At 37.1% G+C, this 12,077-nt stretch overlaps 1 protein-coding gene across 1 annotated transcript; it reads right to left on the bottom strand.

Moving 5' to 3' along the window:
• Positions 1 to 47: 47 nt before the first annotated feature.
• On the bottom strand, positions 48 to 3,682 carry LOC120479893 (E3 ubiquitin-protein ligase TRIM21). The gene is given in 6 exon segments (XM_089116950.1): positions 48 to 1,400; positions 1,565 to 1,707; positions 2,898 to 2,917; positions 3,149 to 3,251; positions 3,253 to 3,401; positions 3,590 to 3,682. Coding segments are annotated over 6 exon segments (1,053 nt in total). The 3' UTR covers positions 48 to 855.
• Between the last annotated feature and the right edge of the window lie 8,395 nt (positions 3,683 to 12,077).

Here is a 12,077-nt window from a genome sequence, read left to right as displayed (position 1 = left end):
AATATCTTCCAGCTTTTGACCAATTTAATGTGTCCTTGCAAACAAACAAGAAGTGTTTTTTGCCTTAAGCTAGCTATAACCCAGAAATCGAGACACACCCTAGCGGCAGAAAAAAATATTTTGCAGCCAGTGTTGTCTAGCAACTCTCCGTTGGCTTTCGAAGTGGAAAAACCAAACTCTGGTCAGGCCAATCACATCATGTAAAGAGTTGGTGGGCGGGCTTAACACAATGACGGTAGAGTTGTGACGTTTCCTTGTGATTTATTTCCCTGCTACTTGAAAACAAACAAGATGCTGATGGTGAACAGCGGTCTTTCGAATTGGCTTTGGCCGTGACTCTGGAGGACTTGGAGTTAAGAAAACGTCACTTAAGTCATTCTTAAAAAAGGAAGATACGGTAAAAGTTTAATATATCTATAGCTCTGCTGGTGGGAAAAATGGGCATGGGACTCAACCACAGCTGTTCTGGTTGGCTGCTATCCTATTGCGTGCGGAGGGAAAAGACAACCGTTCATCCCGGCCGTCGGATTTTTGGTATGCCAATTGTGAGTTCCCAGACCTAACATCTTGATGTAGGTCTGGCTTTCCGCCAGGCTAAGCTAGTTATACTACCATTCAAAAGTTTGCGGTCAGTTACATTTTTTTATATACATTTTTTAGAAATGGTGCATTAAATTGATCAAAAGTGTCAGTAAATACATTTATGTTACAAAAAGATTTCTATCTTCTAAGCAGTACAACTGTTTTTCAAATTGATATTAATAAGAAATGTTTCTCGAGCACCAAATCAAACAAATCTGTCCAAGGGAGAACTACTTGGTCTTCCAAGTGCTAGGAATGAGTTTTTAAAGATGGTTAGGATTGACAGATCTTTATAGGTTTTAAGTTTGTTCCATGAAGATCATGTCCTGGACAAACAGCAAAGTGTAGAGAGTTTGTGAAAGCCCCAGCACAGAATGAATACAGCGGTGTCATGCTATCCACTCCTAAAAATGTCACCAGACCTCCAGGAAAGCTGCAGAAGATCCCAATCCGATGAAAGCATGAGGAAATGGGCAAAGAATGAGCAATACCTCCATGCCAGGCAGTGTAGTCTCCATCAAAGTACTCCAGACACCAAGATTCAGCATGCCGGCCCAACCAGCAGTCCTCCTTTTGGCCTTTTCTGGGGATGGATTGGTAGGTAAGACCAAGTTCCCAGTAGATCTTTCCACTCACATCTACCTCCAAGTAGCCAGAGTCCCAACACTGGACGCTCAAGACGTTAAGGGTGGTGTCAAAGCGGCCCTCATGCTCAGGGACATCCTGCCATACATCTGTGAAAGTGGCACAGTCGCCTTCAGATGAAATAATCAGCTTGGGATGGGCAGTGGAAGGGTCCAGGACCACTCCTGAGGAATCAGCGAAATGAAGATAGGTTTAAAACTAGACTTGTTTTTAATGGGTTTAAAATAACCTGTGGAAGTATTGTACGCTTATTGTAATTTGTTTGTCAGTGAGCTAAAAAAAGTAACACTCATTTGGTGCAAGTAATTATTTTATGTGTTATTGCACAATAACTCACAGCCCTTCAGAAGCCTCTTGGCAATCGGGACCTGGGAGCGAATAAACAGTAGTAAATTGTTGGTGGCACCCAGTAGCTGATCTGATTTCGCCTCGTCAAGTTTTATGAGACCAGGGTTTGTTGCTGTTAGCAATTCCAGCACCCTGCCAACAAAAGTATATTCACATTATATCAGCACCAGAGATAACACTTCTTTATATAAAAAGGTTGAGGGTTATTTAGATTTCTATTATTCTATTCACATTTTACACTGAATTGTATCTTATTTATCAATATTTATCTAATATTGAATACAATACAACCAAGAATTGCCTTTTGCTTGGCTATGCTACCATTCAAGTCATAACATTTTTTTTTTATAGGCTATTTGAAAGAAGTCTCTCATGCTCACCAAGACTGCATTTACATAATAACAAAAAACAGTAACTACAGTAATTTTGTGAAACAATGACAATTAATTACTTTTTGTTCAGCCTAAATTATTCCTGTTATAGCAATGTGGCAAGTTTTCAGTGTCACATGATCCTTCAGAAATCATTCTAATATGCTAATTGGGTATACAAATAAAATAATAATAACATCAAAAAATATTGTTGAGTTATGCAAAATAATGGGAGTAAGGTACTATTTAAATGACCCAAAACTCAAATTAATACAGGTATACTTCATTCCAGATGTCTTGTTCTTAGAATTTTAGAAAGCAATATTGGCAATAAGAAAGCAATACTTGCATAATCAGAATATGACTAATTTCTGAATGGTATCAGAATATTGTTGTGCATGTAAAGTCATTCAATGAGCCCTTCCAGCAATAGAATAAAAACTTCAGGGGACGTATGAGAGAATACGTTTTGGTAACACTAGGTCCCTTTTGTTCTGTTGACTATCTACATGTTAACTAACTCTCATTAGAGTATTAGTAGACTGTCAGCTAATATTAGTAGACTGTCAGCTTAATATCTGCCAACTCTTTATTGAGATGCTCCTCCAACAGACTTTCTACTGACTAAAAATAACTTCGCAACTGCATGTCAACTTATTCTAACCTAACCCGCAGTCTACTAATACTCTACTAACACCCCAATGAGAGTTAGTTGACATGTAGCTGCAACGTTACTAGTCAACAGAATGTGTCAAAGGCATCAAAATAAAGTGATATTTTTTTCAGGATGCTAAGCAGTGTTTCATTCAAGAAGCACGTTTAAATAAACCGTTGCTTGAAATGGATGGTGTCAAACATGATCTCTACAACAATAAAGCCTTTGCAGATGAGTCATCTAGCATGCCTGAAATGGTGACAATCTCTCATTAGTGCGGTTCTAAATATACATACCTGTCCTCATACATTGTGACCTGTGATAGAGAGAGAGGGGGGGAGGACCCAGCAAGCAAAACATATTTGTTTTGTTATCCATGAACGACAAATACTTATTTGGTCCTACATTTTAAGAACATTATTAGATATTGTTTTAACAATACTGGAGGACTGTTTGTTCTCATGAACTTATAAATAACCTTGCCAGAACATTAGCCGAATTTCTGAGATCCATGGCAGGTGAAAATAAAACAAAAAGAGTCCACAACAGTGGATCTGTCCAACCAATTGCTTCAAAAGCTCACCCTGTCACCAGGCTGTATGTCCACCATCCCTTCATTGAGCTGGACCTCAATGTCTTCGAGGAGGTCAGTTAGTCTCAATGAGGTTGTCTAGTGCTTGAACCGCAGCCGTCTCCTCCATCTCCAGCAGGGATAGAGTGATTCTACAGTCCTCTTCCAGAACTCTCCGCATCTCTTCATACTTCTTCACAATATTCTCTCTGACTGCAGAGGACTTGGACTGAGAAAGATGAACAAATGTTTTAGATGCTCATTGCTCAATAAAAACTGGGCAATCCATAAAAAATACAACATATCTAATTTTCCTACTTTCAAATATTGCAAATTTTCCAAAGCAATTCATACGACTCCTCAAACATCTTTCACGAATTGTTTTCGCGAGTCTCTTATGAGAGTCTTTTTACTCACTTTGATTTCATTTTGCTTGCCATTCAGTTTCTTCAGTCTACATCTGATCACTTCCCTTTGCCTAACAAGAAGATCCTGGGTATTTTTTTGCATGTCTTGTTGAGAAAAGGACAACAAAATACATGGGAATTCATACAAACGTTGACATTTTAGGAAAAAAAGGTCAAGGAGAACAAACCTTACCTGACACTGAGCTTTCACATCACAGTGTTGGACTGAGTTGTCAGACTGAGTTTGTGTTGCTTTCACAAATCCTTAGAGGGTAATTTGCAACTAGATGTTCCAGCAGGAGAGATTTTAAGGAGCTCATACTTCACTACTAGTGAAAGCAGATCACATGGGTGGGTCACAGAGTCACGATCCTGCCAGAGATAAATGGCATTTACCTTGACTTGTTGCTGACGCATCTGTCATAGTGCTGCTTGCCACCTGTGACAGCACACTCACATACCACTTCCTCTCCAGGCCAATTTTAGAGGTGGTATTTAAAGGAGTGGATAGTGAGACATTGTCCCATGTGGGTTCATTACAATCAGGCTTTGTAATAAAGTCTGTGTATGTTCTCTATAATGTGTCTCTTAATGTGAAACTAAGTACAAGTGAATTTTGGAAAATGCTGGAATGAGAAGGTCAGTTAGAGCCTATAGTGACACAAAGTTAACAGAATGAGCTAGGTGGAACACTGAACACAATTCACGGAAATCTTTAACATTATTTAGCTCCAGCTCACAGATGAATCCACCAGAGGGCAGCAGAGCATACACATGGCTGGACATCTTGGGAGAATCAGCTTACAGTTTTTCTCAGTCGATTTGGTGCATTTCTCACATCACTATTTACATTTGCTTAGTCCAACCTTCACAACATTTAGTCATTTGTGCACATGATAGTAGCAGTTTCTCATTCTTTCCAACAAATTGCAAATGCTTTTGGACATGCATCAATTGCTTTCATATACTCGCTGCTGTTTTAAAACATTACCATTTGCTTATGACATATCAGTCCAAATTAACTATACTTGTGAATGTTGAATAGTCATTCCATATAAAACTAATAGTCCTCATTTCATTACTTGAGTAATCACATACAAAAATGTTAAACTAGTTGTCAAAATCTTTAAAAAAAATAATAATTTAATCCTAAATTGAACAATGTCTCGCAGGTGAACCTCAGCTTTCACTGTTGAGAAGAGATGTGCATGAATGATTTACAGTATATGTATGTTGTATGTTCAGTTCCAATATGTACTGTGATATTGTTTACTGTACTGTTGTGCACCGATCTACCCAAAGGGAGTTTATGTTTGTTGTAAATAAGGGTGTATTTTTTTCTTTTGCACAATGCTCTGAACAAATTAGAATTGCAAAGACCATGCAGTAAAAATGTGAAACATACATTCAGTGTCTTGTACTCAGTTACTGTACCTCACTAAATGCAGTAATGTGAAACTTTACTGTAATGTAGTTTTCAAATGGCTGTGCAAATAGTTTATAGGACTGTCTTGAGCATTTTTAGTGTCAATTTTAAAATTGTATGTAATTCTAAAAACAGTATTTTAGAATGGCAACCAAGAAAAAAAAAAAACACATAGGGCCTACATGAAATATTGCATGGAAACACGAGGACAAATAAAGCATGACCTGACTTATCTTCTTTGATCTGCTTTGTACTCGCCTTGCTCCCTGTGTAACAATAAAGCACAGTCAGCTTTACGTATGCTCTAATAAATGCAGGCCCGAGCACATTACTGGATTGGGAAGACCACTGTGATCCATAATCCACCTTTCATCAGAATTTCCTGTGGAAATAAAGTCCCTTAATTTTTCCCAATCTCCACCATTAGACAGCAAAACCCTGACCCCTCTGTTACCTTCCCTCTGGTCCCTCTTTAAACCACTGCCTATTAGGAAGCTCAGATCAAATCCCTGCTGTTGGACTTTAATAAGAGAATATTTGCTCCTGTATTTTAACCTTGTTATCCAATATCCTGTTCCATTTTCCTCTGAGTGCATGCTATGGGCTGCTTTACTACTGAAAGGGAGCTTGCCTTGAGGCCCACATGAAAGAGGCTAAACTTTTTATGTTTTATATTTAAACCTTATAATGGGTCAATAAAAACAAATCTGCATAGATAAATAATGAACTATGATCATCAGCTGATATAATCAGCTCCTTTTTGAGTAGTAAGTCAAGATGTCATCAATGATATTTTGAACAATTTGAGCATTTAAAAAGGTGTCTTGGTGATCAAGGACATGAAATGTTATATGAGTCCCTTTATCTGTAAACTGTACCTGTGAACATCAACACAGGTGAGTGTGTTGCACTTGACACCTGTTTATGTTTGGCAGAGGACTGCTCATTAAATATGTACATGTGTAGTTGTACTGGGTGAGGTTAAATGCTTTGTAATCCTCTCAGGATTGTATCAATAAAGAAAAGATCCTTATGTGTAATCACATAGGCTACTGTTTTTTTACACCTATTATTAATGTCACATCCACATTTGAAGCATGTGTCGACAACTGCTAAAACAACAGTGCTGTCAAGTTTAGGATTAGTCTGTAAAGTCAAAACAGGAGGTTTTCAAATGTAGCATTTTTTTGTTATTAATAAAAGTTTCTTTTAACAACATTTTCAAACAACAAAAGTGCGCTCTCTGATCGTTCAAAACGTCCAATTTTTTAAATGTATTATTATTATTATTATTATTATTTGTAAATATTAAAAGGGATGTTTGAATGTTCTTTGTACATTCCGAAACATGCAGAAACATTTAAAAAAAAAAAATATATATATATATGTTATGAATGTCTCCATGAACATTAATATGTTTATGCTAACGTATTGAGACCAGCTGACTTTTTGATGAACATTTCATTTCAGATGAACATTTTTATTAACATTACTTCATAATGTTGAGAGAACCTTGCCAGAACATTACTCAAGTTCTGAAAATAATAGTGTTTTTGTCAAAGACTAGCCTACATCCAGATTGGATTCAGAACGATGATCAAAACATTTCCATCAACACCCCTAAGGTTGCACAGTCCTATAGGCTACCTCATCCATTAGACAGTTTTGATTTATAATGTTTAATGTTGATGATCACGTTATTTCGGAGATTCTGTATACTGACTGATTCTGTCAATGGTGGGAAAAGAGTAATATATTTTTAAGATAGTTAGCTGTGCTGGTGGCGTCCCGAGATTCTCATGGCAATTAATTGACATTTTGTCAAATTTGTGGCTCATTCATACATTTTTCATACGATCAGAGACACGTATGTTTAGGGGTAAGGCTGGGGTGGACCTTAATGCTTTAATCTAATAATTGGTTTTGTATGATTCACATTGTATGAATTCATGCAAAATTTCCACCTTGGAATGTAGTACGGTTCTTAGTACGGTTACTTACGGTTCATGTGCTTAAAGAACTTCCAAACAATGAGACAAGTACTGTAGTTATTCTACTTTGAAATGTGCTTTCCGTGTTTACCTGCTAGTTTACCAAAAAATATTTAAACCCGGTTTGCGTGAAACACAATAGGCAATATTTTAGCCATGCATGGAACTGGGTCAGATATTGCAGATTCTACCTGACCTAAAAAGCATCGGCAAAGAAACATTGCAAACTAATTAACTTACACTTTGTCAACTGCGCTCGTTCATGTTATGTGTCAATCTGGTAGCCAGCGTGAGCCTTGAGTCTGAGGAAACGACTCTCTCAATATTTTGAATTTGGTCTGCAGTGCCCACTCCAACCACAAACTGTCAATATTACATACTGCAGTGCACATTTAAGGTGTGTTCGACTTGAAGTGGTGCTGTGCAGACCTATTGGTGTATGACGTCAAAGTACCGTGAAAGCGATTCAAAAGCATACTTTATTGCTTTATTTATGGCAAATAACACTGTGAACACAGCAATAGTTACGTTTTCGATATCAATGTATTCATTTATTAGTATTTTTGGACATGAAACCCCATCCTTATTGTGCTCAATGTTGTTTTTGAGCAAGAGAGCGCACCCTGGCAACATATGAGAAGCACTGAACTTATTGCGGATAGGAAATTCTTTCCATGTTAAATGATTAACGTTTTATTCTCCAACAGCCCTTCCTGTTTAGGTTAGGTAGCAACACAAATAACAGAACAAAGGATGCACATACAGGCCTGAAAGAAAACAGGGCCAGCCGGGCACTGTACAGCCCCACTCATCTTACAGGCTCTCGCTTATATTACCTTCTCACTTACTGTACTTCCCCCAGAGCCGGGAAAAGCTATCCCTGTATCTGCATCTCTAATGGCTGCTGCCTTTTGGGGAGTTTTCAAGCAGAAGGAACCGGCAGACAAGCAGCAATCGCTTAGTTAAATGCAGAGAGCAATCTTGAAACAGAAAACTGGAACAGGACTAGGGGGTTGCTGGACGGGCTGAAATGTTATTTGGATGATACCCGTGCATTAAAGCAAGGGGAAGCTGTGTTGAGTTTCTCATTGAGAGGCAGCAGCAGGGCTCACTGCGATAAGGAAATAAGGCTAATGTTACCTGATCTGGTATAATGTGAACCAATTACTACTCCATTGCACTTCATTACAGAACAGTAATAGGGCCGGGGTGAGCCACGCTATATGAGCAGCCGGGGGAAAATTGAGTGGTCATTGATAATATGATAAAAAGTGACAGAGAGAGAGGCCTCTCAAACAAATTATTGAAATTTACAGTGAGTGGGAGAAACAGAATAACCTCATTTAGGCAGCCGTGGGCCAGCACTTGTCCAAAGTAGCACACTAGACACAAAGGACTGCTTATGGAGGGAAATCTAAAACGATCAAAGAATAGTTTTGGGCCCTGAACTCTAAAGACCCGTTCGGGACGTTGGAATTATTCAGGCAGCCTTACTTCCTGAGTGCTAACAGGGAATTTGATCGATCGATCTATCGATCTATCGATCTATCTATCTATCTATCTATCTATCTATCTATCTATCTATCTATCTATCTATCTATCTATCTATCTATCTATCTATCTATCTATCTATCTATCTATCTATCTATCTATCTATCTATCTATCTATCTGTCTGTCTGTCTGTCTGTCTGTCTGTCTGTCTGTCTGTCTGTCTGTCTGTCTGTCTGTCTATCTATCTATCTATCTATCCTGTGTGGACATTTTTATACACATATTATCATATTACTGTTACAAAATGCTATTTTATATCTACAGATTTCTTTTTTTTAAAGATTTTTACTCACCCAACCTAAACACAGACAGAAAGAAAGAAGGAAAAGAATAAAACAATCACTGTCTAAGCACATTTTCAATCATTCACTGTAATCAGATTGTGTTTACCTGAACGGGGACCGTTTTAATGTATTATTAAAAAACTTAAATGGAGTTTAGGCCTGGAAAAACGCTCATATGAAATGGTGTGCAAACACTGTTGAAAGATTTCAATCGTTATTTGGACAGGCGTCAGACTGGTGAAAGGAAAATTAGCATTGAGACTGTCTTCTGTTGATAAGAGTCTTTGTCGACAGGAATACCAAGAGGTGTGAGTGACACTGTCTTTGGCTTTACAAACACAGTCAAGTGCTTGAAAAATGTAAGCAATGATAGAGGAATGATGCGTTTCTCACATATAATATATTTATAAAGAAGGTCTATTCTTTTATCCCGCTGTGTCTCACCATAAACGTGTATTACGAGGTACCTCTTCTAGAAATATTAACAATATAGCTACTAGAAAGATTACTGCTGTGCACATAATTTATAAGGCATTAAAAGTCCAGTTAAACTAAATCACCAGGATCTAAATAGGCAATATATTGAATACACGCTTCATTGACCAAAACTGTTGTGAAACAACTTATCGTGGCACAATCTTAAACCACTATTTAAAGATCATTTTGCTTTCATCTACTGTCTGTGTTCTGCTGAAAAAGCTCAAAGATGATAAGCATTCAATTTGGAATAGCAGCTTTGGCTCTACAGTAATCGCAAAGTGGATATTAATCAGTCCTATTTATCTACAGAAGAGTGTGCGTGGGTCTGGCTCAAGGTAATTGTTTCATCCTGAATAGAAAGTTGGTATGGCGGTCTCATTTTCATAACTAAATGCTTCTTTCAGGCCAGACTGAATCCCAGAAATCAACGCTGTTAGAACTGCCAATCTTACTCGGCAGAAATATGCAGCAGTGATTTGTGTCCGTGATGGTATGTGTGGAGAAAGAATATTAGCTGTGAAAGCTGAGATTGCAAACTTTTAAAAACTTGTTCAAAATGCTAAACTAACAGCGAAATTATAGGGAGGTGGCAGCTCTGCGGTTAAAGATCTGATCTAATAATACAAAGGTCACAGGGTCAAACGACCCAAGAAAGTTTCATGAACTAGACAGTCTGCTATCATATCTGTCACAGTGCTTTGAGCAAATAAGGATGTTTTAAAGTTTACTCTAGGTCTCTTGAAATGTTTGTCTAAATATCAGCTAGAACCAAAAATTCCTTCAGGTTACGCTCATCAAAATTAACATACAACATTCACAATTTCAGCTAATATAGGTCAAATGTGTCAAAGCATCCATTTCATTAGTGATTTTCAGTAATAATGATTGCTTTTTATTAAAAAGGCTTTTCAGAAGCAATTTCATGGTTGCTTTGTATGCACTGTTGACAAAAACATTGCAAATGTCCAGAAGCATTTTTATTATATCAAAATTTGCATGTATTCATTTGCATATTATTGCATTAATGTTGGCTTCATATTGGAACAAGAGCTTTACAAAAGAAATTGAACATTTCCTGAGGACATTTGCATGTTTTATATAAGTATGCCAGCGCATTTACTAAGTGTTACAGCTTTTTAAAATATAATAAAGTGTTTTCTTGTCCAGAATTTCCAGTGCGCATTGAACAGACATACTGAAGCTTCATAAAACTAACTGGTAACACCTTAGAATACGGTTCATTAACATTAAATATTAACTAACAATGAACAATACATTTGTTACAGTATTTATTAATCTTTGTTCATGATGATAGTTAATACATAAAAATACAGCTAATTATTGTTTGTTCATGTTAGTTCACATTGCATTAACTAATGTTAACAAATACAACCTTTGATTTTAATAATGTATCAGTAAATGTCGCTTTGGTGCATTTCTCACATCACTATTTACATTTGCAAAACAGTTAATGCAGTTCTCAAAACAATTAGTACAAACTGCAAAACCTAGTTAATAACCTGCAAAAAATGTCACTTGCTCAAAATGGATCATTCCTCAAAAGCAAGTATTCATGAAAGTGTCAGTGTCATCAAGATGAAAAGTCCTGACACCATTGTCTATGAACAAGATTGTCATGTTTTCATTATGACAGCTTACTCTGTAAATGCTAAAATGTCAGATTAGCTCAAGACAGCACTACTATTTCTCATTAGAAAACTACAGTAAAGTTACACATTACTGTATTTAGTGAGGCAGCTGAATACACTGCAATGCTTTTTGCAATTTGTTCATATTGACAGATTTTGACAACTAGTTCAACATTTTTGTTTGTGAAGACTCAAGCAATGACACAAGGGCTAGTTATATATGGAATAACTATTCAGAAGTAGTTAATTTTGACTGACATGACATAAGCAAATGATAATGTAAAACAGAGAGTTGTATGAAAGCATTATTGATGCATCTCCAAAAGCATTTGCAATTTGTTGGAAGGAATGATAAACTGCTACTATGATGTGCACAAATGACTAAATGTTTGTGGGGGTGGAAGTAGCTGTTGTGCAAATGTGAATAAATGCTGAAGAAGTATTGTTTGTACTTAGTTCATGTTAACTAAGGTAAGTGTTATCGAGTAACCACCATTAAAACAGACCAATATATCAGGCCTGGTTACATCTTGAATGGATAAACAAACTGATTACTCATAAATGAAAATCTGATCTCACAGACATTTTTTAATATAAAATAATTATAATGCTAAAGACCAATGAAGATCTATTTTAATTCAAATAAGAGTTTTTGACATTCAGTTATGTTACATATTGGCATTCTAACACTTAATAAGCTGCACCTTGCAGTTATGCAGTTTATACCTTGATACATAGATAAATGTGGCAACCAGAGCAGATTTGTTGAAAATAATAGACTCATGTGTGGTTCTAGATCCCTCTCCATGTTCTCGGGCCTCACTTGAAGTACTGTGTGCAGTACAACTGCTCAACATCCCTAACAAACACAGTCTTTGTATGGAGACTAACATGACACCCAATGTGGAGGAGGTAAGCTTCCTAAAGTTAAACGCATCACTTAGCTCATTTTAAAAGGCTTTGAACAGACAGACATTAACCTGAAATATATGCGGGCCTCTTCCTCCAGCTTAATCCAGTATTTAATTAGAGCGGGTCAAGGGCTAGGGTCGCGTGCCTGGCTGATCGCTGCTTAAAACTTGTCCGAGGCACAAAGAGAGTACTGATAGAATGCAA

This window comes from Pimephales promelas, chromosome 11, assembly GCF_988280905.1.
Source record: "Pimephales promelas chromosome 11, fPimPro1.hap1.1, whole genome shotgun sequence".
Classification (NCBI taxonomy): Eukaryota; Metazoa; Chordata; class Actinopteri; order Cypriniformes; family Leuciscidae; genus Pimephales; species Pimephales promelas.
This window is presented reverse-complemented; position numbering and strand designations above follow the sequence as displayed.